Source organism: Meleagris gallopavo, chromosome 8, assembly GCF_905368555.1.
Source record: "Meleagris gallopavo chromosome 8, MGAL_WU_HG_1.1, whole genome shotgun sequence".
NCBI lineage: Eukaryota > Metazoa > Chordata > Aves > Galliformes > Phasianidae > Meleagris > Meleagris gallopavo.
The window spans coordinates 23,400,173-23,427,967 of record NC_139411.1 but is presented as its reverse complement, the minus strand read 5'-3'; the positions used below and the strand labels follow the sequence as shown (position 1 = coordinate 23,427,967).

Sequence of the window (27,795 nt, the reverse complement as noted above, 5' to 3'; positions counted from 1 at the left end):
CACCCAAACCTCTATTTGGATTAAATATTTAACGCTATTGCAGCAAATGTTAGCTTACAGAGAGACAGTCTGCACAGGGGAATAGCAAACTCTATGGGACACCATTACAATGCAAGGGGCAGCCTTGCTGGCAGAGAACACAAAAATCTCTTTCTTCTCCAAACTCTGTTTTGAGAAAGACAGACAGCAGGGTTGCACAGAATAAATACTACTTTGTAAATCAGAACTTGCAAATCGCTTCTCTGAACCTACATCCCTTGCTCTAACATGGAAATGACATCTACTGTACAGTAACACTGGAAGCAGTTGGAAACATATCAGTACCAGAGAAAGGAACAACCACTTCACGTGAACTGGGATCCATGAGTGCACGAAACTGGTGACCCCTCTTTCCTCCTCCTGGATTTTTGTACAGTGTCATGTATCCAAAAAAGTTCCAGATCCAGAAGCTTTGTGAAGAGACTGATAGCAGAACATTAAGAGCTGGGTTTACTGTCCGGGCACCCAGCCAAGCAGTTACATATTCCCAGCCACGGACAACAGGGAGAGCAGAGCCCCTGTTGCACACTAACAGGATTACAGCTCAGAGATAACCGTCTTTCATCTTCATGTGACCACCAGGAAATTTTGGCCCTGGTTGGGAAGACCTGTTTCAGTTTCCTACCACCAGCAAATGCTGCCTACCCACCAGCGCAGCTTCCTGCCCGTGATGCAGCACGTAGGCACCTCAACGTTACACCTCTGTTTACAGCTGAGAGAAGCACGTCCTTTACCTGCTGCCCAGTCACTGCTGAGATGAGAGATAAAACATTATTTGTCACTTTCCTTCCCTAAGCCTGATCTCCTCTGAGACGTTACATAACCACACGGAATGTGTTGCAAGCAGCGAGACCAAGCAGATGAGAAGTTCTGCCTCTCTGACTCATTCTTTGCAACAAAACTACAGTCACACTCACAGCACTCAGACTTGCCAGGAAGTGGAAAACGCACATCCCTATCCTGCAAAAAATGGTTTCAGTGTAAAATGCTACGCTTCTGCATAACATCCAGCTCCCTGTGTGCGTCCTGTTGGTGTCTGATCTGAGCAATCAGAACTGAAAACCATCCCTGTGAGACAAAGCAGGAGCTGATTGTTACAGCTGGCAGAAGGCAGCAGAGCTCAATCTCCCCTGACCACACCAATCAAGGAGAAACAGCTGCCATGATTGCAGATTATAACAGTCTGATCAAAGAAATGTGTATGCAGCAGCTGGGCCTACTGGAGAAACTACACTGGGCTCTTTTGTGTAAGTTCCCTACATCTTAGCTAATAATGCTCTGTGCTTTTTGAAATTAAAAACCTGCGTGACTGATCAGCATTAATTGTTCAGTATCTTTTAAATGTGAAAAGGCATTCTTGGTTAACAAAAGTAGATTTTTCTCTAAAATGCATTAATCAAATAAAAGGAAGGCTTAATTCTACCAGCAAATTTTGAGATACACAATTAAAAGCATCAATTCAAATTTAATAGCAAACCTAGCTAGCTCTGCAATATTAAACCACTGTTTTTGCAATAAACCAGAAGTTACACCAAGGGAGGAGATGGCAGCTTCTGAAAACGAAGGAAGATGAGACAATGCAAAGAAGTGACATTATTTTGCATCCGTTTTCACCGAACAACATTTGAGTATCTCACACAAAGAAATAAAATGAAAATCCAGGGGTCCATAGATTCAACAGACACGTTTGCACCGAGGAATTCAAGGGCAGCCAAGCACGGCTGTACCTGCTCCAACACAGAGGTGATGCTTACAGAGCTGCTGAGCAGCTAACGAAGGGCAGCATCCACCAAGGAAGGTGATGTGCCCTTAAACCATGGCCAGTGAGAGAAATGGCACTGCCTGCACAGCATGCTGTAGCTACCTACTATCCCATTTCTTCCTTAGGTAAGTAAATGCTTAATGCCAAGGGAAACGTACTGCAATAGCAGCACAGATAAGTGCCACTCCTTCCAGCAGGTACTGCTAACAGTGCCATCATGCCCAGCACACAGTGTGTACTCATGGCACTGTGGGGTGGTGCTGCCTTTGTGGCTATACTGTTTTTGGAGCTGTTTCCATGACAACTTTATTATTTTAACATTATCCTTGTACTTCGTATTTATTGTGGTTCTTCTGCTTCCCCCATGGTTGGTTTCTGAGGATTCCAGAAGTTATTTTTGTGCGTGGTATGTGATATAATTTTTATGTTTAACCTCATGATTTTTCCCCTCTGTATTTTCATCAACTCTGTGGCATTTCACATACGAGCTAAGCAGAGTTGCATCCTGGTCCATGTATCGTTTCCCTGAAAGTGGAAGGAATATTTCTAAGCGTATCTGTGAGACAACCAGGGCTGAACTGAGAAAGAGGTGCAAAATAGCTGAAATGGTTCTTTACAGACAGCTTCACAGTGGCAATGATATCTGATTATAGAAGCACTTCTTTTGTTTAATCACACCCATGTAGGAAAATAAAACAGAAAAAAAACTGTCAAGACAAGTCCAAAAGATAGCATGCTATTTTATAATATACTTTTCTTTTTGACTCCTTCTATTGCTGCATGACAGCTCACAGGAATCCAGCCGGTAATACTGAGAAAACATTTGGAACTAAAATATTTAAGTGGTATCAGAGGCATAAATGCAAAGGACTGCTATTTTTTGTTAATTCAGTTACAATAACCGTACGAACCATTTCCAAATGCAGCATTCAAACACACAATGCTGCATGACAGTCAACTCCAGTAATAGAGAAGGGGGAGGTGTGACAAACCAAGAGCTGTCCGTGCAGCTCTGAGCTCTGCCAGGGCCTTCCTCCTGCACAGCCCACCAGCAGTTGCCAGCAGAGGTTTTCCTGCAGCTTAGCCAGCAGCAGCCCACGGCAGCCCCAAACTAAGCTGCAGCTTCCCAGAAAGCACTGCCCCTCATATCCTCCCCTTGGGCTCCAGACATCCTTGCTTTGGGAAAAGCATAACGTTTAAGTGATTCATTTATAAGTTTATTTGAGTCACTGTAGCTTAAATCTTTAGCAATAAGCATACCTTTATTACAGATGACAAATTAATAAAGTTCCAATAGTGTTGTTAATAATTTTTAATCAAACCACAATTGTTAGCTGTTATTAGAACTGCCTTTAAGACATTAGCCAGCAAGTCAGAGTTGAAGCTGTCTTCAACTGTGGTTGTTTGCTGGCTTTTCCCCAGACAAATCCCACACTACCAGGCTGATGGGTGACATCTGTCATTCACTCCCGATGATTTCATGATTTATTTGAACACAAGCCTTCAGAAATCTGACTCCCTTACCTGGGAGTCCCCACCTTACATTCTTGCTTCTCGCCTCAGGCAGAGCAGAGGCTGCAGGTCGCTGGAGATGGGGTTACTTTCCATGAGAATTATGGCTCCCAGAGACAGGGTTACTTTCCCAGGGAGACACCTGGAGCTGTAAGTGGTAACTCTGTAGCTCTCTGCCAACAAATGCACCCTGGCTTCACCTGGCACTGTGGCTCTGTTTACCCGTGCTTCACTACACGCTGTACACTCGCTGAGCTACACATATTAGCCCAGAATTCATTAATTTAAATACAGCAGCTAGGTCAGGCCTCAGCTCCTCCTTACCCTGTTGCTTTGGGTTGGGTTACTGATGGAAATGGGGATCTCCTCTGCCCAGACTGGAGGTGGCATGATGAGAAATGTCTTCCAACCCAGTGCAGCCATTTATGTCCCAAAGCAGAAAAATGTATCTGACTCCAGCATAGAAAATGGGTTCTTTTCTAGCTAGGAAGGAACCAGTCAACAAAATCACAAATAAAGAATAAATGACAATTTCTTTGCACTTCAAGAACACTTCAACAAAGGCCTTCTGATAGGTTACTAGGGAAACTACAGTCACAGAAGCAAAATGTGGTACAGTCATTAAGTTAAAAACATTTGCTGTCAGAGTAAAGAATACGACTAAATGCTCTATATTTCAGATTGCAGAAAAAACATTTGAGGCTCTGTACTGAAACTGTATTTGCTGGAGAAGGTGATGGAATATAACAGAATTACTGAACTGCAATTAACATTTACAGTTCAGGAATAGGGGCACAGTTTGGGAAATGGCTCTTTATAGTTTGATTCTGCAGTGTCAGCCACATTCTGGAGTGCAGCGAGCACAGCTGAACTGCCACAGGTGAGATGAAACCAACCAAGATGAAGCACCATCACCTCCTCTCCCTCTGTCTTCCTAAAGTGAATAATACATAAAGTGTACTTCATATATGAAGAAAGAAATACAGGCTGTAGAAGCAGTTGAAGAGCTCACATGTACAAGAAGTCACTTGATGACCACAGCAAGAAAGGAAACATGGCTGCATCGATACCACACCAATACTGGCAATAGCTGTTGCAAAACTCTCAAACCATATATTCAGCTACTCCCTGCATGTTTGGGTTTTAGCAATGGAGTTTCCCCCATTTCTGAAGGGGAAAGGAAGTGAAATGGCTTTTGATAGCTGTCATTAAAAAACAAACAAACAAACTGTAAATCATCAGCCTTGTTCAAGTAAAATTGTTAGAGACAAATCCAGAATTCTCTTTGTGTATTAACGTGTGTTATAAAGAACAGGAGATTTAGAATTCTAGCCAAGTTATTGCTACTTAAGTTCATATCTTTAAAATAAATTAAGAGTAACCAACTGCAAAGACAAAACAAAAGTATTATTGAAATAGCATCATTCAGCTTTGTAATAGGAACATGTTATCTTCAGATTTTAACTACAAAGTGCAGCATGATGATGTGTGCTATTCAGACCTCCCACAGCCTGTGATCTGCCAGTAGTTCTCTTGCGAGTCTTTTACGTCAGTGATCCTTAAAGTACATTCCACCTCTTGAAAGCAGCAGGAAGCATTCTGACAGTCAGTGCGGGAATTCTCTCTCATTCAGATTTAGTGCTATTCCAGCTGTAGCTCTTTGTACTCCAAGTGTCACAGCTCAAGAGATGAGGAAAAGCCATCCAAACAAACATTTGGTACTCCCTGCAAATTGGCTATTTGTGTGCAACAAAAGCAGCATGTTGGCTTCTGCACATAAACTTGATCCATAGTAAGCGCAGTAGTGAGGCACATTGTTTCTGATGGTCCAACTTTTGAGCCAACACCTCCACTGTCCTGTCCTCTTTCCCTTGCATTTGTGCTGTCCCTTGTCTGGCCGCCACAAGAGCAGGTTTGGGGAACCAAGCCAGAAGACAGGAATGGCCTCCTAAAATGAGCTTTGGGATGGGCTCAGTCCCTTGACTCAGACCATCACAGTGTCAGCATGCACTGAACTGCCCCACATAGGAGGTGAGAAGAGGAACGCAGTGCCAGACCTGCCTGTGGTGAGTTGTGCTATCGTACACTGTTATGGAAAGCAGTCACAGTGGAGAACCAGAAACTTCAGAAGTCACTTCTGTACTTATGATAAAGCTACTGGAAAGCATCTTTGATAAAGCATTTTATTGGCTGTTACACTTGTTACTGCAGTTCTATACAGTTTTAATGCCTTTCAGATTTAAAAGAACCTTAAGAGAGTTGAATATGACAGTTTAAAAAGTTTTCATGTCATCAGCTATTCAACATCCATTTCCTAAGTACCAGGATCCCTCCAGTGCTTCAAGTTATGCTCTCCGATTTTCTCCTGATCCACTGCAGCACCTTGAATTATTTAACATCTCTTTGTTTGACCTGTATTAACATCACAGAAATAAGCTCTATTCACAGCACAATAAAGAATAAGATAAGATAAAGAATAAACTCAATTTTCTTTGTATTGTGCTGGTCCACTCAGGACAACAAAACCTAAGAATTAACACCGCTGTCAAAGATCAAAAACTCATGTTGCTGAAACAGAGGACCTGCCATGTCTGCGCACCAGCTCATTTTAATACTTCTAAATACCAGGTTTTGTTGTTAATTTTCAGGGTATTTTTGGTTCTGATTTTATTATAAGCCTAATGTGCGAAGTGAACAACTCCTAGTGTCATTAAGCCAAGCAGTACATCTATGTTTGCTATTAAAGACTGACTTAAAGCTCTTGCTACAGCAAAGGAGGCATTTTCAGGCAACCCAGCTCTTCTTATCCATACGAAACATTTAGCAGCATTCTTGTTTAAGTCTTCAGACTTCCCACTCAAAACAAGTGAAAAACATCAGACCGCTTTCTTCTTTTGGGTCACTTCTAAGCTCCGTGCATTTTCACTAGTAGTAAAAACTATTTGGAAGGGCTGCACAAACGAAACCTAATTTGGGCTGAACTCTAAGAGTAGCCATTCATCTGTGTTTCTGCAATAATGCATTTGCTTTAGGGATCTGATCACATTTCCCAGAGATGGTCTGAGGCCCAGTAGTTGGCTCTGACCCATGAGCGCCCAGCACTGACAGCAGCACACTGCACCTGAGTGCTGAACTGCAAGAACTCTGGTGTCTAGGAAGTCAAGTAACTAAGATAAAGAGAGAAGGAAGAGAAAATGATAATGGCAACTCCTAAAGGATCAAGTAGTTGGTCTCAGAATACGCACTAAAAAGGCTGGGCCTCTTCAGCTCACACAAAAAAGCTAAAGGTGGGACAGGAACATGACCAAGCTTTACAAAATGAAAAAGGCAGCATATTAACTGAAGGAGATGAGAATTTAGTGAGGTTTTACCTCTTCATTAGCAGAGAGTTAATACTTTGTAAAGTAGTGCTTTGAAATGCAAGTGAAAAGTCATCTTCTATACAGTGAAATCGAGACAATTGCTGGAGGAAAGCCTTGGATTTCCGACAGAAATCGTCTGTGTTCAGAGGACCACTGCCTACAAGAGAAAGGATAAATTCCAGTGCAGCTTCCCTCAGAACAGTCTTCTGAGTCACGGTTATGATCAACTGTTTCTAGGGACAAGGCTTCTTAAAATCCTCCTTAAACAAGCAAATCCCATGTATAAAATGTGGTTCAATTAGGATACCAAAAAAGTAAAGGGACAAGTCTCCTGTAATGCATTAGCAAGCTAGATGGATTCAGGAATGATTCTGGCACAGGCAATTCACTACTGCTGTCACACCCAGTAAAACCATTCTGATGCACAGCTCCAGTTGTAGGGTAATGGTTCCCCCAAACCACAGCAGAGTGTGCAGTTCCAATTTCAGCCTCAGTTCACCCCTTCATGTTAAATTACTGCATTGAGACAACTCCAGAACATAATCTTCATGAAGAATAGAGCCTTCCCTTTATTTTGCCTGGTCTCCATCAGTTGCACATACAAAGACTTTGTGAAACAACAACAAGAGTAACTCAGGACACCCTACTGAAGGGAAAAGTCACTCGAGTTATCTGTACTAGGTGGAGAATTTGCTAAAGCAAGTTCTAGATGCTAATCAACAAATCGATCTACCTACTATGGCACAATTCTACTTTTTCACTTTCTTGCCCATAAAGTCAGTAAAAATTAAGTGTTGTGATGGAATGCTTCAGGTAGAAATGCTTCTTTAAAGCTTTTAATGCTTCTTTGGCTTGGCTCCAGCACAGAGCCATTCTTGAGCAATTTATTTCTCTAGGCTGTAGGTAATTAAAGCAAACAAGAAGTGGCTCAGAAATACAAACATAGGAATATAAAGGGAAAAAGGCTTGTGTCTTTCTCCTGACCATTCACGCTCAGCTGTTTTACATTATCCTCTCCACACAAAACTATGCAATCCCACAGAATATTGCAATGCAGTCTTCATCCAGAAGAGTGAAATTGAAGGAGTACTGTGACTCACACTACAGCTCGCATTTACGGACATTTAAAAGTGCTGTAAAAAAAAAAAAAAAAAAAAAAAAAAAAAGTGCCCTCCTAAAACCAAACACAACAGTTTACCCAAGCATTAAACAGAATTAAAAAGTGTAGTGCATATTCAACAGAAAATTCAAAGTGTGACTGAAAAAATCACCTTTGCTGTAAAGCCCTGGGCTGCTGCTGAAGTATTGATGCCACCGAGGAGCAGCTGAAGGCAGCCTACCAGATTTTATTCAGCATTACCTACAGTCAACTCTTTGTGCCTGTCAGCATTCAAACGTACTCTCCAAGTGCTGGATCTGCATCTATAAAGAGACACTTTTCCATTTCTGAGCAGAAAAAAAAAAAAAAAAAAAAAGTGTGTTTCCATGTAAGAGATCTGAAGTGTATTTGGCAGTTAAAAATTTATTTTAAGCGTTCCAAGCTGTAATCACATTATAAAGCCATTAAAAGTTAATTAGACAGAGGCAGATAAAAATCCCTACTTTTATAGTGGCTTTGAGACAAATGCTAAAATCTTCTCCGTCCTTCCTTCTTCCCTGGTTAATCCAACCAGGTTTGTGGTCTACCTGCAGATTTCATGGCTTTTCCATCGCTAAGCATTGAGAACTAAAACAATCTGACCAGTATCAAATGTAAAGACAGCACAAGCCTTGAAAGTGTGTAATTTGGCAGTTACTGTGAAGTAAAACTATAGACAGAAGAGGTGAAACTATGGCTTTGGCAACTGAGTTTATAATCTGAATATAATTAAAGGTTTTTCGGGGAGCACAAAGAAACAAAGACCAAAAAAAATTTCACAAATTACATTTCAGTCACTGAGGTCTCAATGCATTCAAGATCACAAACCAGAGGATTTAATTACATGCTGCCTCTTCTACAGCCACACAGCTGTCATTAAAGGACAGCGATGTCTATAATCTTACCAGATTCTCAAAACATGGGTCACAGTGTATGAAATACAGAAGGACCACTCACAGCTGCATTCAATACTGATAGTAATTAGGATAAACTGGTAAACAGCTCCAAAGCTGCTACCCATCATGCAGAAGAGCAAAGCAAATGTTGTATTGGTACCACGCACGTGGCTCAGATGTACGATGAGCATCCACATACAGCAAGGCAAGATTTTGTTCCCAGATGTGGGAGTCATTAAACCATACATACAGCCTGTAAGTACACATAATTCACACTAAGAGAGTACCATCCTGCAACTTGAATACTAATGTGGATTGTAAAAGCTCTTCTGCTTCCACTTCAGACCACACTAAAAGATGGAACGGTAACACAACTGAGACCTTATAACACATAGCGTTCACATCAGACTTGTGTTTATTCTGGTTCCTTCAGTTTATCCTAAAACAGAAATGCTGTTACAGAGCACAAAAAGACTTCAACCCAGAGATACCAAAGGTCTGGAGAGAAATAAATCCATTGATGACTTTGTGCATTTAGAAATTGCTGCATTTCTGCATTGCTACTCAGACAACTTGCTGGAACAGCCATTCTCCAGACACACAATTTTGGAAGATCGTGGGGGCAGAAGAACAGAGGTTCCTTCTGCTTCCTATCATTTCCTGCACGTACTGGGGGGAACTGCCACAGCCAAGGTCAGAAATCAACAGAACTGCAAGAGAAAACTTTTGGAGAACCAATTTCGACACCTCACAGATCTTCTCATCTTCTACAGTTTGGCTGTATACAAGGAGCATTTCTCACTATTTCAAGATTTCAGACTGACATGTACAAATATTACTTCCAGGATGCTTTTCAAAACATTTAAATTTGTGGGATTTTTTTGTTTGTTTGTCTCAACAATAATAAACCCAAACTAGGAAATGTGGCAATCCCAAATATCAACTCAGTACATTATTCCTTAAGCACTTTTTATAGGGTGGTCAAATTCAGAGTCTGGGTGAGCACCAGAAGAAAGTCATGAGCTCCTCCTGCTCTGCAGCAGTGGCACGCATGGGTGCTAACAGGGCTGCACCAGTGCAGGACATTTCCCTGCCCAAAACTGAGCTGAGAAGGTGAAACCAATTTATTCTAAGAACTGGTAAACAAACAGAATCACAGGTTTTTTCACAAAACTTAGACATGAAGACATGAAAAATTCTTCCCCAAGCTTAAAGAAGAAGCTTCCTTCTGCAATCCATTTGAAAACATGAGGTGATCACCTTTATCTTAAGCCTGAAATCCAAAGACAGTCTTATGGCCAGGCAATAAAACAAGCACACAAATAGCCAGCTAAGAAATACAAAGTATCAGATGACATGGAAAATATATCAACTTTTATAAACATAGTTTAAACTAGAAAAAAAAAAAAGGATTTCCTATTAAGTTGGAATTTTATACAGTTTATAGAACTGTGCTCACACCTTGGAAAAGATGAGTGCATTACTAAGCAGTGACCAAAAGTGATTTACATTGCTCCTCCACAAACCTGCCTGCAGCTTTAACTACCACAGGCAGATGACACATTACTCATAAGTTAAGTATTGGGATGCCGGTTCCAAGCCAAGTTACTAGAAGATGTCCAAAAAGTGAGGCACTTCACATGTGGGATGCTTCTTTCTTATTTCTTCGGAATATTTACATGCAAATATCCACTCCAAACAAGAACACTGCCTGGCTTACAGCCCACAGATAGCTCTTTACACTCCCCATTTCCCCAGAAAGCTCAGTGATAGTGGCAGTGCGTTCACAGAGACCTGCAAAGCTTTTCCACAGTGCACTTTCCAGCATTTAGCCGGTAGTTTTGCCTTTTCCTTATCTGCTATCTCCAACGGGCTCAAAGTGCAATCTGTGAAAGCACAGCCAGGCAGTGGAGCAGCAGGCAGAGCGCAGGAAAGGAAGGTTACCTGTGAGCAGCGCTCAGGTGAGGTGAGATGTCTGCCTCCCATCTACAGCACACACAGCAGTCCCAAACCACTCAGGTTGCTCTCATGGCTGTGACTGATCTCACCTAACTTTAAGTAAAGCTTCAGCTCTGTTTTACGTGGACTAAAAATTTAAAAATCGAACTCTATCATGGTATGCATTGCTCTCTTGAGAGTACAGCAGCTCTCTTCCTCTCTCTCCTCTATCTACTGATGCCTCTATGGAGAAACAAAGCAACGTGGCATTGAAGGGAACATTATTAATTCAGATCTCTGGAGGACAACTGAACTATTTTACTGCTCCAGTTTAATCAGGGGTCAACTCACAGTGCCAGCCATGAATGAAAATAGATTGGAACAAAGGTATAGCAAACAACTTTAATCAAGATGGGTGGAAGTTCACAACTGATTCATTCTCATGTATAAGAAATAATGTAGGACATTTCCACCTGCTTACTCTTTCCTCTTTTAGCCTTACTGCAGTCACACACAAAGCCTCAGGCTCCTGAACCAGCATTAACTCTAAACAGGCAGAATTTCAGACAAACTCAAGCAATGCCCTTGCATGTGGAATTGCATCTTTAACACGAGAATGCTCCTGAGTTCCAACAGCTCTAACATTCTAAGCAATCACCTTCCAGTGGTGCTAATGGCATTAGGTAAAACCAAAAGGTAAGAGCAGACGAGGAAAAGCCCAATGCTTCATCTCACATATCAAGCAAGCAGTAAAATCTGCTCTTATGAAGTCACACGTGTTAGAAATATCCACCCGAGTAAACAGCACAATACATTGCTATCCTAGAGATAACTTCAAGCAGCAATATCCAACTGCAGCAGTGATTTAGATAAACATGCCTGTAAGGTCACTGAGATTAGAAAATGTAACTTCTCCTTGCTCTGCCCTCATTTTGTTTTCAGGCCAGACTAATTTTGATATTTTTGAATATTAGAAATTAAGTTATGATGTAGACAAGAAGTACTTGTAAGCAAGCAGCATTCATCAGCTCATTTTTTAAGCATTAAAAGGAGTTAATGCTGCTTAAAGGAGGCAGCCAAATCAGTCCAGGTTTATTAAATCAGTGTTCAAAAACTGTATGTTTCTGGGTGCTGCAGAAGACAGTAAGGCAAAAGCAAGCTCCCACAGAAGTCATATGGTTCAATTAAAGCAAAATTGTTTTAAATGCAGAAACAAAAGCTTAACTTGAATGAACCTACATCGTTACTTTATTTCATTTAAAGGAAACAGAATTATCAAAACTTCTCTTTCATTAGCCAGAGCTGAGTTTGTATTGGCTGGTTTTGCAGGTACAGTATATAAGAATACTGAAGGTAGCTGTAATTTTCAGAAGGTAACTCATTTGGTCACGCTGTTCATCCTAATTACAGCTACCAGCTTCCAAACATTTCAGCTGCAGCCTGAAGAGGAAGCGGAGGCGGCTCTTAACCAAGTGCTGGTTAACAGCTGAGAGCTGGAGGGTCTGCCTTGGGAACTTCAGATGAAATACAGATATCTGATTCCCAAATTCCTATAAGAATCCAGCACACATGATGCTCCCAGCATCCAACATTCAGAATAATAAACGTGAGACTAAATGGGCAGAACATTCCTACTCAAAACAATGAGTGTGAATGCAATTCAAAGTCAGGCAACTAAGAAAAGCCCTGTCATAAAAACCCAAGAATGCCCATGCAAGAGTGTATGTATACCACGTATTTTCCCTATAAACATATAGGTACTTTGTGTACTGTCATATATTCTGCTACTGTGTGTTCCCTCAGAAGACCTGAAATCAGTATATTTGTACAGATGGTACCCATAATTATCACAACGACAGCCAAAAGACCACAGATTTCTTGGAGGAGTATCTTCAGAGAAGGGCTCAGAGCTCACACCAACTAAACACAGCCGATGTCTCTCTGCAGTGCAAGTGCCCTTACACTGGGGTGTACAGAACTCCTAGCACCAAAAAAAACCTGCTGGCAGATTTTGCTGAACTACAGTCCAAGCATTTTATTTTTCTTGGAATGTTAACTCAGGAAGATATCTCCACTTTAATTAGTTATGTGCGGCTGTACGATAAAGATTCTCAGCCAGGAGCTTCAGCAAGCTGCAGAGCACGCTGGGCATTTTGAAGGGCTGTTCTTGCACCACCAGAACATGAACTCTCCTGGGAGAGAGCAGCTTGAAACCACTGAGACTTCGTGTGGCTACTTGGAACGACTACAGTTCAACAGTTACTGACACTGATTTACCTTAAAGCAACCTTTGCTACGCACACTGAACTGGCATTCGATACATATAGGCCAATATAAAGCACAGTAATGTAACATGGTATAATACTGTAACTCATTTCCACAGCAAGCTGATTACCATTAATTTGAACATTAGAAGCCCAAACCTGCCCTTCCCTTCCCTCCCCAAACTTTATCAAATAAGATTTTCTAATCTTTAAAATAAAATGAGTTATTTGATAGATATGTAACTCCCAATACAAACTGAAATCTCTGCTTCTCCAGTGGCTTTCAGCACCCCAAAACTCCAGTCAAGAATTCTAAATAATTCACAACCTGCACTTAAAAAAAAGACAAAGAAGTCCATAATAAGTAACCTCAACATTATGAGGGCCATCACCTCATAATGAAAAACTGTAAGAGTGCAGAAAATGAAGGACGAAAAATACCCCATTATTCATTAACCGAGACCAAAAAAAGAAAACAGCCTGAAAACTTCTGAAGATGCTGAGAAGAGTCAGATGCTGCGTGCTGCACTGCAGTGAGCCTCTGCTATTGGCAGTCTGCAGTGAGGCAGCCTCTCCAATCACAAGAGGGGCATGCAGTGAGAGTTGAAAGGCTTTGGAGTAAGTAACAGTACTTTTAAACATCATTCAGAAGTTAGTGAACACAAATGCATGAGTTGCAAGAGCTAAGCAAGCCTCAGAAAATGAGAGCAGATTCAGAAGAAATAAGTTCTTCTTGTAATTTAGCAATTAAAAAAGTCAGCACGACTCTCCTACTTGATTGGGAAGAAGGAAACAAACCACAAGTCTTCAGTGCCCTTTAAGGCTTGTGCACAAAACCCCAGTCTCACAAGGCACAGCGTGTCTAATGTCAACAATACAATCAGGCTGGCTTCATGAGTGTCGGGGCAACTTAAAAGTTGGTATTGAGCTTTTACTTAAATATTTGATGCTTCCATCCCAGCCAGCTTCACAACTAAACCAAATACTTTTCCAGGAAAAAAAAACATGCCATGCAACCTATGTCTTACTGAGAACTTACTCATACAGAGCCTCATCTATCTGACAATGTATTTTATTGTGTATATGTCTAAAACACTGAGGACAAGGATAATCACACAGTGACTCCTACAATCTTAATTACAAAGATGTTTTCACCTCTGCGAATCCCAGCTACAGAGTTACAGCAAGGAACACAGCACACCTCTCCGTACCAACACACACTGGTTCCCATTCATTTTCCTGTTCAGGAGTAACCAGAACAAGAACACTCTGCCAAACAGCTAAACCTGATTATATTCCTAAAGGAAAGAGAGAAGTGCACAGAAATCTCTTCTGACACCCTTCTTCTGTCACTGTTTGTTTGGCTGGTGATTCCAGAGCAGCCTCCTGGACCACAGCTCCCCTCACCAGGCTGCAGCTAAAAGTGCTCCCACTGTTTTTTTGGCAGAAGTCATTCATACCCGATTAACCATTTACAGGGATGGGAGATGGAGATGATTAAGCTACTGAGGCACATTCATGAAGCATGTTTCAGTGAATGCTTCCAGTCTTTACAATACACAAAGGGATTTACTTCTGTCAGGTGCAGCTGGCATTAGTATTATCTTTTTGCTTTATTTAAACACAAAGTCTTTCCGAATTGACAGCTCTGCTCTGGGTAACAGTTTTGATTCCAAGATTTGAAAAGGTATCAAACAGGTTATGAGAGCAGTTTCTCAACAGAGGCATATATCCAAGAAAGAACATCGTAACACACCCTTGCTTTCGAAACAGTTCGTCGCCAAGCATGCTCAGATGCAGGAAAACAAGTACAGTTAGTGCCTGCCTGCAATCCTTTGTCCTCAAACTGGATGGAAGCAAAACGAATGCAGGAGGACTCTTTTTCTGAAGGGGAACATTTTGTAGGAGTATTCATACCTGTCAGCATTCACACGTCCTGCACTCACCAAGTTTAGCTATGTAACCGCATGAGTAATTCTTGCTATCACAATTTTTAAAAGAGGATTTAATTTCAAAAAATACAAGATGACCACTTAACTGTGTCATTTCACAGCCAGATATAAGTCCCCAACTTGAAAGTTCTGTGGTGCACGAAGCGCACTGGAAGGCAAAAGCTCTCTCTTGCTCAGACACCTTCACCCACAGCCGAGTACCCAGACTGACAGGCCTACAAACACCCAGAGAGGAGGGGTGGGGAGAGGAAAGGAAATGCACGTGGAGGTGGGGGAGAACACACTCAGTGCTGCTTCTCTAAAGCTCTCCCAGTCGTCTCTATAGCACAGAGAATAATAGGGACAGAAAGGGAATCAAAACTCCATGTGAAGTTTCAAGAAAAACTCGAGCGCTCTGCAAATGCTTTTAGAGACAACGTTATCTTCTAAAGTCACTGAGCTTTGTGATGTAGCAGCTTCAGTCTTATTTCACAGTCATTTCAGTAAAGAAATCTTTGATCTTCCACGCTGACACCCAGACTATGCCTTACGCAGCCATCAAAATAAACTAGATGCTCTTAATATGCAATACAGACAGAAACTCCTAGGGGGGGAAAAAAAAACACCCAGCATTCTGAATTCTCAGTGCCAACAAACTTCTGCCCAAACTTACAAACAGGTAACACCAGGATACAATAAAACTTAAAACAGACATACAAAAAATAGCACAAGTTTTCTGAGTGCAAGCTCTGTACCCAGATTTCATGAGCTCTCAAGCGCAGTACTCTAAAAATAAACGTTTCTTGACCAAATTAGCCTCCAGAAACACTGCAAGTGCTGTACACTCATGCCAGCTTGTCCAGTCTTGAGAACCTGCTCTGGGGTCTCAATCCCTATCAGCTTCCTGGCTGTCTCATGCTCGCCCTCCATGACACTTATTCCATGCTATCTCTAAACCCAATGTGGAGCAGCAATCTCCATTCAGAAAGAATAATTAGCTGAAGGTTTGTCTGAAAGCTTTGGTCTCACCAGACATCTACAGAATCAAATCTATTTTCATTTTATACTGCCTAGTTTGAGAAATCCCACATGACAAACCTTGGAAATACCCCTTTAATGATGAAACAAAGGAAAAAAGCTGTAAGGAAATACAGAAATTCTGCCACATAATGACAGTGGGGTAACACGACCTTTTAACTCTGCTCCGTAAGGAACAAGATAGGAGAAGGCCCATTAAGAGCAACATGAGCTCGGCCCTATAAGCAATGCACGGGGGCACAAGCCACTTTTACATCCACAGCCTTCCTCCCGTACAGAAACGTACGAAACAACAATAACAAAAAAAAACCACCACCAACTTCACGCTTGGGAGCCCTTCAGCCGAACAGAACGGAAGCCATCCGGCACGCGGGACCAAAATACGGGCGAAGCGCACGACTCGGGGAGGGCGGGGTGCAGCGGGCCGATGAGCTCACGGGGCCTTTTCTATCTTTAGTCCCCGGGCGCCGCGGAAGCTCCGTCCCGTCCCGTCACCCGCAGCCGGGCCGGGCGCGGCGCGCACCTGCGGGAGCTCAGCGCATCCCAGCGCCAGCCGCCGCTCAGCTCCCAGCGCGCCCTTACCTTGAACACTTTGCCGAAAGCCCCGTCGCCCAGCTCTCCTATGATCTCCCAGAACTCCTCCGGGTTCAGGTCTCTCTTGACGTGCTCGTACTGCTTCTTTTTTTTCTCGCCGCCCAGCTTGAAGATCTTCCGAAAGTTGAAGAAAGACATCTTTCCTCCCGCCGCGGGGCCGGCCTGCAGGCGGCGATGGGGGGCGGCCGCCGGGGTCCCTCGGCGCGCCTCTCCCGGCCGGGCCGCTCGCAGACGGGGCCGCCCGGCGCCTCGGGCGCTGCCTTCACGGCCGCTCCGGGGGACGGGATGAGCCGAGCCGAAGCGACAGGGGAGGGCCGCGATCAGCGCCTACTGAGCGACAACGGCCGGGCTCCCGGCGCTCATCGCGCCGGCAACAAGTGCCGGGCTGCGCGCGCGGCACGGAGCGTGAAGAGGAGAGGGGCCGAGCGATCGCCGCCGCCCCGCGGGATGAGGAGAACGAGGAGGATGGGAGGAGGGCTGCCCCGCCGCCGGCCCAGCGTCTGATGGAGCGACAGGCCCGCGGTGTCCAGGAGTGACGGCGCGGAACCGGCCGGCGCTCCCCTCGCCTCGCTGTCCCTCCCGCCCTGGCCGCCCCTCCCCGCCCTCTCGAGGAGCGCTGCCCGGGCGGCGCCGTTTCCTGCGGGGCGGGGCGCTGCCGGTCACGGCACCTCCCCCTCCTCTCGCCGCCGGCGCGTGCGCATCCCATTCTCCCACCCGCTTCCCGCGCTCCCGGAAACGCCTCGCCCCGCCCTCCCCGCCACGACTCCTCCGGCGCATGCGCAAACACCATTCCACGGCCGCCGCCACCCCCCCAACAGCTGCGCGACGGCAACAGCGGGGCGAGGAGGCGGGTTCGTCCATCCACGTGACGAGGCGGCGGCGGAGCGCGCCAATAGCATCGCGCCAATAGCATCGCGCCGAGGCGTCCGGCGGGTAAGTTGTGTCTGCGCCTAAGATGGAGGAAAGGCCCGCTCCCTTCTCGCGTTTCTCAGGGTCCAGGAGCGAGCGCTCGAGGAGGTTCTTCTCCTTCCTTCCTTCCTTGTTTGTATCTCGGCGGTCAGCCTCGCACTCGCAGCTGGGAAGTGAGCAAGGGCTGTTTGTTCTCCGAAGAGCCCTTAAGGGAGGGGCTGGTGGGACGGGGCCGGGCCTTTCTCCGAACGCCCCGTTATTTTTTGCTGGCTGCCTCCTGCACGGAAGGGTTCCTGGCCCCGTGGGTTGCGTTTCCTGCATGAAGGACGGCTGCCTGCAGAGCAGAAGCCCTCCTGTCGGCGCAGGCAGCCCCTCAGGCGGCACGGTGAGCCCTCATCGCCCGCTCGGAGCTGTGCGGAGGGCTGCCGGGCACCTGGGCTTCGTCTGATTCCAGATGGAGAAAGATGGCCTTGGGAGACTTGCCTGTGTTGATTTTCCACGTGCTGCTCGTTTGCTGCAGCATTCGGTCATTGTAGGGAGTCGTGTTTTTATGTACGTTTACTACCCTGTGAGTTTAGCAGTAAGCAGATGTCTTGGAGGCAAGATTTAGGCTATAGCAAGATGTAGCGAGTTGATTTTACAGCCAAGGCAATGATTTGAGACTTAAGAGCCCAGTGATGAGATATACAGTGCGTGAGAATCACGTAACACCTTAACCTCATCTGAACTTGAGTGCCTCTGGTTACCATTAATTTAAATAGTGCATTAAAAGCTTCTAAAGATCAGGCCTCCGGTGCTTCTCATTCTTCAGACCATTTTATTAGCATGATAATAGGCTGTTATCTCAGGAACGTGGTCTATGTGTAATAATAATGGAGCATTGAGATACAGTTATCGGGACTGTGGAAGCGTAGGCAGCCTCACTGAAAGAAGCGTGACTTTAAGGATTAGAAGCTGCTGGGCTGGGCCCAGAACAGGATTTCAGAAAGGGAATTGTACAGATACTTGTGCTAACAAAGAAAGGTTGTTCAGAAGGAAATAAGAGCATAACAGAGGGCCAGTACTGAACGTTTGGTCATGTCTTAGCACTGGTTTTGGTGTCTGAATGATGCTGGAGTAGAAGCTTTTTAAGAATATGCTGGCATTGCAAACAAATGGTGGTGCTGATGGTATCTGTGATGTACAGGAAGGTGTAGTGCTGTGCACCGTCCCCTCCACAGAGCAAGATGGCCATGAAGTGACAGCTTTGTGTCAAATGCCCTTGCTAACCTGATAGCAGTCCTGATTTGGTGTAGCTATCAGCATTATTAAGACATGGTATTGAGCTTTCTGGTTCCTTGGTGTTGGCAGCTGGGATGCGTGGTGTGAAACCACGTGATGCCAGGTTGGATGGGGCCCTGGGCAACTTGATCTAGCAGCTGGAAACTGCTTGTGGCAGGGTTGAAACGTGAAGATCCTTGAGGTCCATTCCAACCCAAGTCATTCTATGGTGCTCAAGACCAAGCTGTCCACATGTCTAAAGCTAATGCCAAGAACCAACTGCACGCAGATGGACTGTTTTCTTTTCACCTTAACAATTTGGCTGGCTTGCTGCCCATATGAACTTCATTTAGAAGTTTCATGCAAATAGTTGGACTATAATAAGGAAGGAGGAAGTAACTGATAAGGTTTTCTCAGTGTTGCCAGAGCCAATTTAGCTTGTGGAATCTCTGTTTTTAAAATGCAGTTTCCTTTTCCTCTCTCTGGTAATTATTGGTACTCATTCAGGTGGGATGATAGCTTTGATTTGGATGCTAAAATAATAAGTTTAATAACACACATTTTTTATTTTAAATTGCTCTTGGATAAAAAGTGCTTAGGGGTGAATCTAGTGCATCTGGTTACTTGAAGTAATTGATGAGGACAGGGGAAAAAGGGAGTCTGACAGCCATATTATGAAATCCTGGTATTGAGGCAGGATCAGCCTTTCTTTAGCTCCAGGGCTGTCTTGGGGCAGCAGAAGGTGCATGTGCGTATGGTGTTGGAGTTTGTAATAGTTTGGCATCCATGTTCTGTTACTAAGAAAAGCTCTGGAGCTATATGTGAACGAGCATAATTGAGTTTGCTCTTTAAGAGTCCTGGCAGTGAGGTTGCTGGGATGTTAGGGCTGTGTTCTTTCTCAGCTCTACTGGTAACGTGAGGTTTTGTTTTTTGTGAGCTTTTAACTGGTATGACATTGAAAATATAAGGTGAGAGGCTGACACAACTGATGAACAATTAATCTGGTGACAAAGTTTTGCTCTTTTTTTTTTTCTAAGTAATTTGAGGTTTAAACATAACTGCAAATAGGAATGAGCCAGTTTTCTATTTCCCCCTCATCCTTGTGTTCTACAGCTACAGCTTGCCACTCACTCCTAAAAAATAAGCTCTCAGGTGAAGGTTAAGAGCTGGTAGCAAATCATTCCCAATTTGCATTGACTTCCTGGTACAGAGGAGGCTGTATGAAACCTGCCTGGTTTTTTTCTGTTTTGTTTTCCCTCCTCTTCTCTCCTAGTAGCGGAAGGTTTTAACAGCCATAACTGTTTCCAGATGGCAGGGATAAAAAGGTAAAAGTGAATTGTAAGTACATTAAAATTTCTCCTGCAGGAATTTAAAACAATGTGTTTTGAAAATTCAGTGCTTCCTTAAAATGTCAGAGTAGGCTGATGTTGAATAACTGTGTTAGCTGGGCATCAAACCAGTGGGCTTAAAAATAGCTGTAACTCTTTACTGCAATCCTTCTTAAGATTTAGAAGTCTCCTACCTACTTTCTGCTGCTAAATGTCACCATCCTTTCCTCTTAACTTAATTGCTTACACTTGGTACTGTTTGTAACCCCCCCCCTTAAGTTCTGCCTCTATTTTGTGTGAACTACTTTTATTCCTTTTCTCTTCATTGGAAATACATGCTTGTTTCAGAAATCTAATTAGAAATGTGTTCTTCACAGCATAAGTTGCCCTTTAACTGCAGTCCTACATCCTGTTCTCAGTTCTTTCAAAATATTTAATGCTGTGTTTTCATATTGTCTTGAGTTTTATGTCCACCGACACTTCCACTGATCTCCTCCGACCTTCGTTCTGATGTTTGAATTCACTGAACTGCTCAGAGGTCACAGGTGATTTGTTTGTGGCTTAATCCCAGACGTACTTCTTGTTTTGTATGTTCTGCTCTGTCTGCCACCCTTGGCACTCGCTGCTGTCTCCTCTGTTTTATTTACTTGATGTATGTGTCCTTTTTGTTGATACTTTCCAGTTGCATGGAGGTGTTTTTCTGTAGATTGTATCTTCTACTCTCTTTTGTTCTTGGTATTAGTGATGTCTCTTATGTAAGGTACTCATTTCGATTGTAAGCTCTATGGTGTTAACTTCCAGATCTTTCTATTTAATGCTTGACATTCCTTTCTAACCTCCTTTCTTATATTCTTGATTTTTTGCCAAGATCTCATCTGTCCAGCGTCTGCCTCTGAAGTCGTTCCCAAAGTCTGCTTTGCTTCCTGCTGAATTTGCTGCCTGTCCCTTGGAGTTGGGGATTTCATGGAATGAAATTCTGATGCTTCATCTCGTACCAGTGTAGTTTTATTAATTGTATGACAATATTTAGCTTATGGAAACGTTCTGGTGACTCGTCCATACCTGATCTTGTCTCCCATTTCATCAATCATTCACCTTTCCTACTGTACCTGATTCCTGTGTCCTTATATTCTGGTTAGTGATGGTCAAATACAGAGGAGCTGTCGTTAGTAGTATTATTAGTTAACAACTCGTGTTTATGTGCAGGTAAGGATGTAAGAAGGATGTAAGTATGAAAGAGTGTTAAAAACTCTTTTATTCCTTTATGACATAAGAAGGTGACCGAAAGGCTGATACATTTTTCTCCAAGGAGCATCAAGTCAGCTTGCCCATTTGTTGGAAGCATTGATAGGGGAGACTTTGTATCATGTGTAGTGCTCTTAAGCCCTTCTATGTAATGTACTGCTGATAGATCTGTAGCTTAGGGGTATGTGTTTCTGTTCTGCGTGGAACGTGTAGAAACAAGTCTTCAACAGAAAAGCCTGAGATTCAGTTCTGTGTTCAGCACTTTATGGCCTTCTCTGACATGAGTAATAGCAGTCATTTGGTCATGTGTAGCACAAATATGAACAATAGAAGCTTGTTACCAGAAGTAGAGAAGAATTTTTTTAGCTGTTTGCCTGTACCTCATCAGCTGCAATGGCTCCTCCGGCCTCTTGTCAGTAACCTGGAGATGATACCCTATAGTGCTTCCTGCTTTTGATGCACTTCCATGGGAAATCTGAGAATTGCCATAGAAACACATACAGCATTTGGGAGTTTCAACATATTGGTATTACTTGCAATAAGGAAGTTGTGCCTTCAAATATCAGGATTCAGATTAATCTAATCCAGTTTTGATCTGAGAAAAATTGATGGTCAATGGGGAAAAACAGAGGGTCAAATATATTCATTCTTTAAGATGTTAATTGAGGGTAGAGTGCAAAAAGGAAGTTTGCCTTCTTGCTGCCAGCTGCTCTGCTACAAACACACCTTTGAGATGAACGCTGTGAAGGACAGCCAAGCTCACACACGTAATGTGAGGGATAAGTTGGGCTTTTCTACTTAGCAGAATTATGCCATTTTTTTAAATGGAAAATGTCAACATGTGTAGCTGAGTCTCGATTGATTGATTGACTGCTGCAGTTAAAATTTCAGGTCCTCTTTCATGATAAAGATGAGAAGGTCAGATGGTTTCCACTTTACGTTTAACTTGAGAATTCCCCAAATGTAAGTTTCTGGACAGTATTGTGATTAACTGTAATGCTGTATTAAAGTATTCTGCATTGCAGATAAATACTTTTTTTAAAGTACAGTTTTTATTCTAAATTTGTTTACTCCATGTGTCAGTGACTTTAATAACCTCACAGAACTACACAAATGAGTCCATCTGAAGTATTGATTTAAAGATATACATATGCAGTTAAAATACTACGCTCTTAGCTATATTGGTGTCTTTCTAAGTGTTTTAATCACTTAAGATGATTTTTTTTTTTAAAGGAGAAAATATTTGATCAAAACTGTACATGAATGCAAGGCATAGTATTTAAAACTTGCAGAGCCCTGATGGCTGTTAGCTTTGGTTAAGTCACATGAAAGCATGCATTACAAATGCTTCACCGTGTTTGCCTTTCCTCCAGATGGTAATGAGCCCCTTGCCTCTTGCATGGCAGTCACGAGCTGATTTGTTCTTTTTGCTTGTGGCTTTCAAGTTTGCATTGGTTCACATAGCAGCTAGGATTAGAAATTTATTAAGGGATAAAGATAGCTTTGCATCTCAGTCAATACTGGCACGAAAATGTCTGAACAAAAAATCCACACGTCTTGCTGCTTTTCTTTCTGCAAATCCTGAATTTTGTCCTCTGTTTCCCAGGAATCGTTTTCCAGAGCGGACGTTGTGTTCTCTCGTGATCCTGATCACCTCTGGAATCTTAGGATGGAACGACTTGTTCTGTAGCAGGAGTTATTGTAATTTTTTATTGATATTATGGCAGCAAAACCAATTCTGGTTACACAGCAGCACAGGCAGGATGCTTATTATGCCTTCTTCATATATTATTAAATATACCTCACTGAAAGGAGGGAGCATTTTGCAAAATTTGACAGTCTGACACAAATAAAGGACTGAAAGGCACTGACTGTTTAGTGGTATCCTGGGGAGGCATTGCCATGTGGTAATATCACAAACATGTCTGATATCAACAAGAAGTGTTTGCATGTCAGATCGTTTTGCCAGTGGACAGGGTCAGCACAGAGGTCACAGACATCAACTTAAAGAAGTGTGTTTATCTTTACTGAGGTTTAAGGCAATGAAATAGTAAGTGAAACAATACAGCAAGAATAATACAGAACAAAGCAGTGCAGCTAACCATTACTAAATGAGGGCAATGATAGCGATTAAGATGCATCACCAACTGCCCTCGTACTTTGCCATCATCCAGATCAGCAGTCACTGGGGAGCCCTGTTTGCAGCGTGCATTTGGAGAGCCTTCCTCAGCCACTGGGATGTCCTGTGCAGTGCATCTGCTCAACTGTGAGGTCTCCAACTTCACTGCAAGAAGGTGCAGCTTTCATATTGTTGAATAAACCGGTTTAAGTGATAATTAGGTGGGAACATTTGCTTTCATTCTTACTTTGGATTCCACATCCAGCCTGGCCAAGGCTTGAGGAGGAACCAAGGGACTTCGTGTACTAATAGGCCTTGATACTGTGCTTCTAAACAGGGAAAGGTTAATACACTCTCATAACACTTTATCTAAGCTACTTCTCTTGCTAATGAGATGTTTTGTCCAAGATACGTATTTTGCTGATGATTGGATGCTGAGGGTGGGTAGTGTTGGGTTGTGAGACTCATCGAGGGGTGAGCTTTGGTGTGAAGCCTGCTGTTCAGGCCTTAGTGCTGCAGTGAGATCAGCTGTTCACTGATGGAAAGCTCGACTTTGAAATGAGTTTACTGAGCAAGCAGTATAGCTTTTCACTGATAAATGATGTCATTTTTATGTTGCAGTCATGTTTAAAGTAGTTTCTGCTTGTATAAGGTTCTGGGCCTTAAGCTGGATTTCTGTGAACACTTGTGTAATTCTGATCTTTTTTGAAGCAAAAAATAAAATACTGTAAGTTGAGGAATATAATTTGGCTTTTTGTGACAATTCTACTCAATACTACAGCTGCATATGCTGTTACTGTACTGTGTGGATTGTTTAGGCAAACAGCAGCTATTGTATGTTTCACAATAGCATACACAAACTTTGGACACTGGGACTTGGTGAGCAGAAAGCAGAGTGTTGTGATGTGATGCATTTTTTTATCTCGAGTCCCCTGAACTTTTTTTTTTTTAATATGTCAGAATGGATCTTTAATCTCCCATCTACAGAACCGTGTTTTATGATACACCACTCCATATCTATGGATTAAACCATACAATCCCATTACGTGAGTTTGAACTGAATTTCTTGTAGCAGAGACCCATAGAATTAGCAACGGAAAAAAATAATTTCTCTGGCTTCTGGCTGAGCTGTAATACAATGTTTTGGATGCTGTGTACAGCAGTGACTGGCTTTCAGAAGCATGAGTGGCATCTATTGAAATGCAATTAAGGAAATGCTTTAATCTGTTTATAAGAGGATGTTTTGGTTGTGTTTTTCCACATGCCAAGAGGTCAGAAATACTAATAACTCAGTCGCTGGGTAGCTGTGACAGTGATTCACATAAGGAATGTGAGCAGTTTCAGATGCAGGAGTCAGTGAGGTGTTTTCTGTTTGTTACCTTTCTACTGGGTTCAGAGAGATTTTATCAAAGGTGGGCAAAAATTATTACTAGAAAGTTGTTTGGCCTTCTTTGCTCTATGGGGAGGAAAGCTTTTAAGCATGCATTCCTATTGCAGAACTGTGCAGTTCTGGGTTTGTTCTGCACAGGGCTGATGTTCTGTGTCATCACTTGGGGATGGCATTTAGAAAGCACTCAGTGGGAACGTTTGTACAATGGTTGTTATTTCAGAGCATCATTTGAGAGTTATAGAAACTTATAAACCAAAATTTGATAGAGGGCAAAGTATCTGGATTTTTAATAGCCCTAATAGAATTCAGCAGCTGAAGCTAAAGGATGGTGAGCCAGGTTTTCTTAGTGGGGAAAAATCACTCTTCATGTCATTCAGAGTTCGTTGAACACAGTGTAAGAGATTGTGCAGAGTAATTTGTTCTGAAGTTATCAATAATTATTCACCTTTGGCATTTCTAACTGTATCTCCTAGTTTGAACATCTGAAGAACAAGAGGAAATCAAATAGATTTCTTTACCTAGGAAAGCTTTTGGTTTTGTAGGTCAGAGCTGCCCAGTCTGAGTAGGAAATCCTGTCCTTGATTTCAGACATGGAAGTTCTGAAAGAAATTCAGAGGCTGGAGGGCTGGGAATTGCAGCATTTTTAAGGTAGAAAACCACTCTTTTGATACTTTTTTAGATGATAGCTGAGAGAACAAGTAACTTACTCAGGGAGCATTAAAAAAAGTGTAACAAAAAGTTGGTTCTTACATGGATTAATTTTGAACTTCCTGCAGTATGAGAGAAAACGCAGGAAGCATTACAAGTCATAATTGGGAGGAGGAAAAATTGCATACGAGATAAGAAAAAGATACAAACAAAAGTACAGTAGTCAGGTTAGAAATAAAAGTTAACATCCAACTAGTTTTATTATTCCTTGTAAGCAGAGTAACAGAACTCAGTCTTCCGAAAGAGCTCCAAAGGAGTGAATCTCACCATGCAGTTATGCTCACAGGTTGCACGATGATCCTGTTTGTATCTGAGACTTCAGCATTCTTCTGGCTTAATTTCTTTTGTGAGTACCAATACTGTGTTATTTGGAGACCAGGACTCAAGCACAGCCTCGTGCTGTTCAGATGTAATTAAATGTTTGTACGTACAGTGTAGAAGAATTTAAATTGCTTTCAGAACTTCAAATAGATCTGCCATACATAGCCTGGTGCTTTGTTAGGTACTGGGAATGTTTGGAAAGCATTTTGACACATCTGTGCAACTCAACCAAACCCCAAGTGAATAATGTTGAAGTCTTTGGTTGTAACAGAATGTTCTGTGTGATGAAGATTCACATCGATTCTGATCCTAACGCAGAGGCTCTTTTAATTTACACCAGATACATAAACTGATATGAAGGAGTAAAAATGGTCAGGAAAACTTGTCTCTCCAGCTTGAGGCAGCCTTGCACGGAGTGAACTGCTTTAGGAAGGAAGCTGGCGACCAATGCCTGCCACTTCTGCTCAAATCCCTGGAATTCAAAAATGTTCCTTCAAGGAGCAGCACTAAATCTGCTTTATTGCTGCTATAGCAATGTAGGAAAGCTACCTGTTGCCTTCAAATGGGGTGAACGATATCTTATTTTCTTTGCTTTGTTAGCTGACTTGAATACCCCTTTATGTCGGATCAGTGAATTACACGTGGCTGTCGTTGGGGAGACTTTTGGGAATCCTTTTCTATCAACTCTTCTATAATGCATTATTTTCAGCCATCAGACTTAATATTATACTAAAAAAAAGTGTGGTGTTTTTATTTTTGCTTGTTTTTACTTTACCAACAGCTGAGAACCGTCTTTCCCAGTGAAAGAATGTCTTTTGAGCAGCTCAACTCATTCTAGCAGCACCATGGGAGATTAAGAGCTTTCAGAGAGAATTAATCGCCTTCATAGACTTCCTCTTGTCCTCACTCCAGACAGGTTAGAGAATTAGGCGAAGAGGGTGCTTCAGTGTGATTATCTCATAGCTTTAAAATACAAATAGCAAGTGAAGCTCAGGACTATCAGTAGCGACCGCTGCTACTGTGTTTATGATGAGATTACAGCTGGCTGTGAGCAGCAGAAGGTAGTTTGTTAGGGGAGACTGGAAGTGCTCAGCCTGCTTTATTCAAGTGATTTATTTTGGTGGCAGTGCATTGTTTTTGTTGATAGTATTGAAAATGTTCTTTAATTCTGTATTTTTTTCTTTTTTAGAAGTCTGTGGGGGAGCTTCAGCTTTGGAGTTTTTATTTGATATTATCTGTAATGGAAGGTCTTACTTTCAAGCTCACTTGAATCTAGTTGTATAATACAATGTTGATTTTCTTTGCTTGGTTTTAGTTTAAAATGTCGTATGTGGCTTTGGATAATGAAAACCATTTTTAACTGCACTGTGCTGGAAGTGCCTCTGCTGTTCATGAAGAATTGAATAATACCCTTTTGTCCTGTAGGGTGTTGAGTCAAGCACAGATGAGTTCAATTCAGATGACTGAGGTGGTTACAAAACCCAGCTGTCCCACTTTCCACAATTTGCTTTCTCTGTGGCAGTGATGGCTGACCCGTAAAGCAATCCCCTCACAGCCAGTCTGTAGCCTGCTCTAACCACAGCAGTTCAAGCAGTGCTTCCCATGTAAATGATTGGTGTGAATGTTGTGGCTGTGGGCTTTGGAGAAGAGCAGATGCCTGCTAGGATGCTTAAACTGCCCACTTGGGTAGGTGATATCCTCTGCTTCTGATTCAAAGCCAGCTTGAGGAAGTCTTTGAGCTCAGTTGTAGTTGCAGCCTGGTTGCAGGTAACTACTGGCAGGGTGCTTCTTCTATGGCTTGATGACTCCAAACAGCTCATCTCTGATGAAGGAAATTTCCTTCAAGAGCTTGGGTTCTTAATCACATCTGGAGAAAAGACTCCATAAGATGAATTAAAATAGGTGCTTCTCTCGTGGTTCCTGTTTCACTGGGTTTGGAAGACAACCAATTCTTAATGTGTTATCCATTTTTGACAAAGATACACGGTGAACACAGGACTAGGAGCCGAGATATTATTGGTCTGTACTGGTTCTGTTGAAC

At 42.7% G+C, this 27,795-nt stretch overlaps 2 protein-coding genes across 7 annotated transcripts in view; one reads left to right on the top strand and one right to left on the bottom strand.

Annotated features, from left to right (window-relative positions):
• The window catches only part of SLK (STE20 like kinase), a 46,974-nt gene extending 29,871 nt beyond the window's left edge, over positions 1-17,103 (bottom strand). For 2 of the 3 annotated variants that reach the window (XM_085229160.1, XM_085229162.1), the window contains exon 1: positions 16,463-17,102. In XM_085229160.1, the coding sequence (XP_085085286.1) occupies positions 16,463-16,612 (150 nt within the window). In that variant the 5' untranslated portion in view covers positions 16,613-17,102. Of the gene's footprint in view, positions 1-16,462 lie in introns of all 3 variants that reach the window. The other variant, XM_085229161.1, reaches the window with a different exon arrangement.
• A 151-nt stretch (positions 17,104-17,254) lies between these two features.
• Positions 17,255-27,795, top strand: part of STN1 (STN1 subunit of CST complex) — a 45,284-nt gene continuing 34,743 nt past the window's right edge. Inside the window, exon 1 of one of the 4 annotated variants that reach the window (XM_010714672.4) lies at positions 17,255-17,407. Coding sequence is in view for 1 of the 4 variants with exons in the window: in XM_019617777.3 (XP_019473322.2) it covers positions 17,703-17,768 (66 nt within the window). In the remaining 3 variants the exon portion in view is untranslated. Of the gene's footprint in view, positions 17,557-17,614; positions 17,769-27,795 lie in introns of those variants that run through there. The other 3 variants (XM_010714670.4, XM_085229186.1, XM_019617777.3) reach the window with 3 other exon arrangements.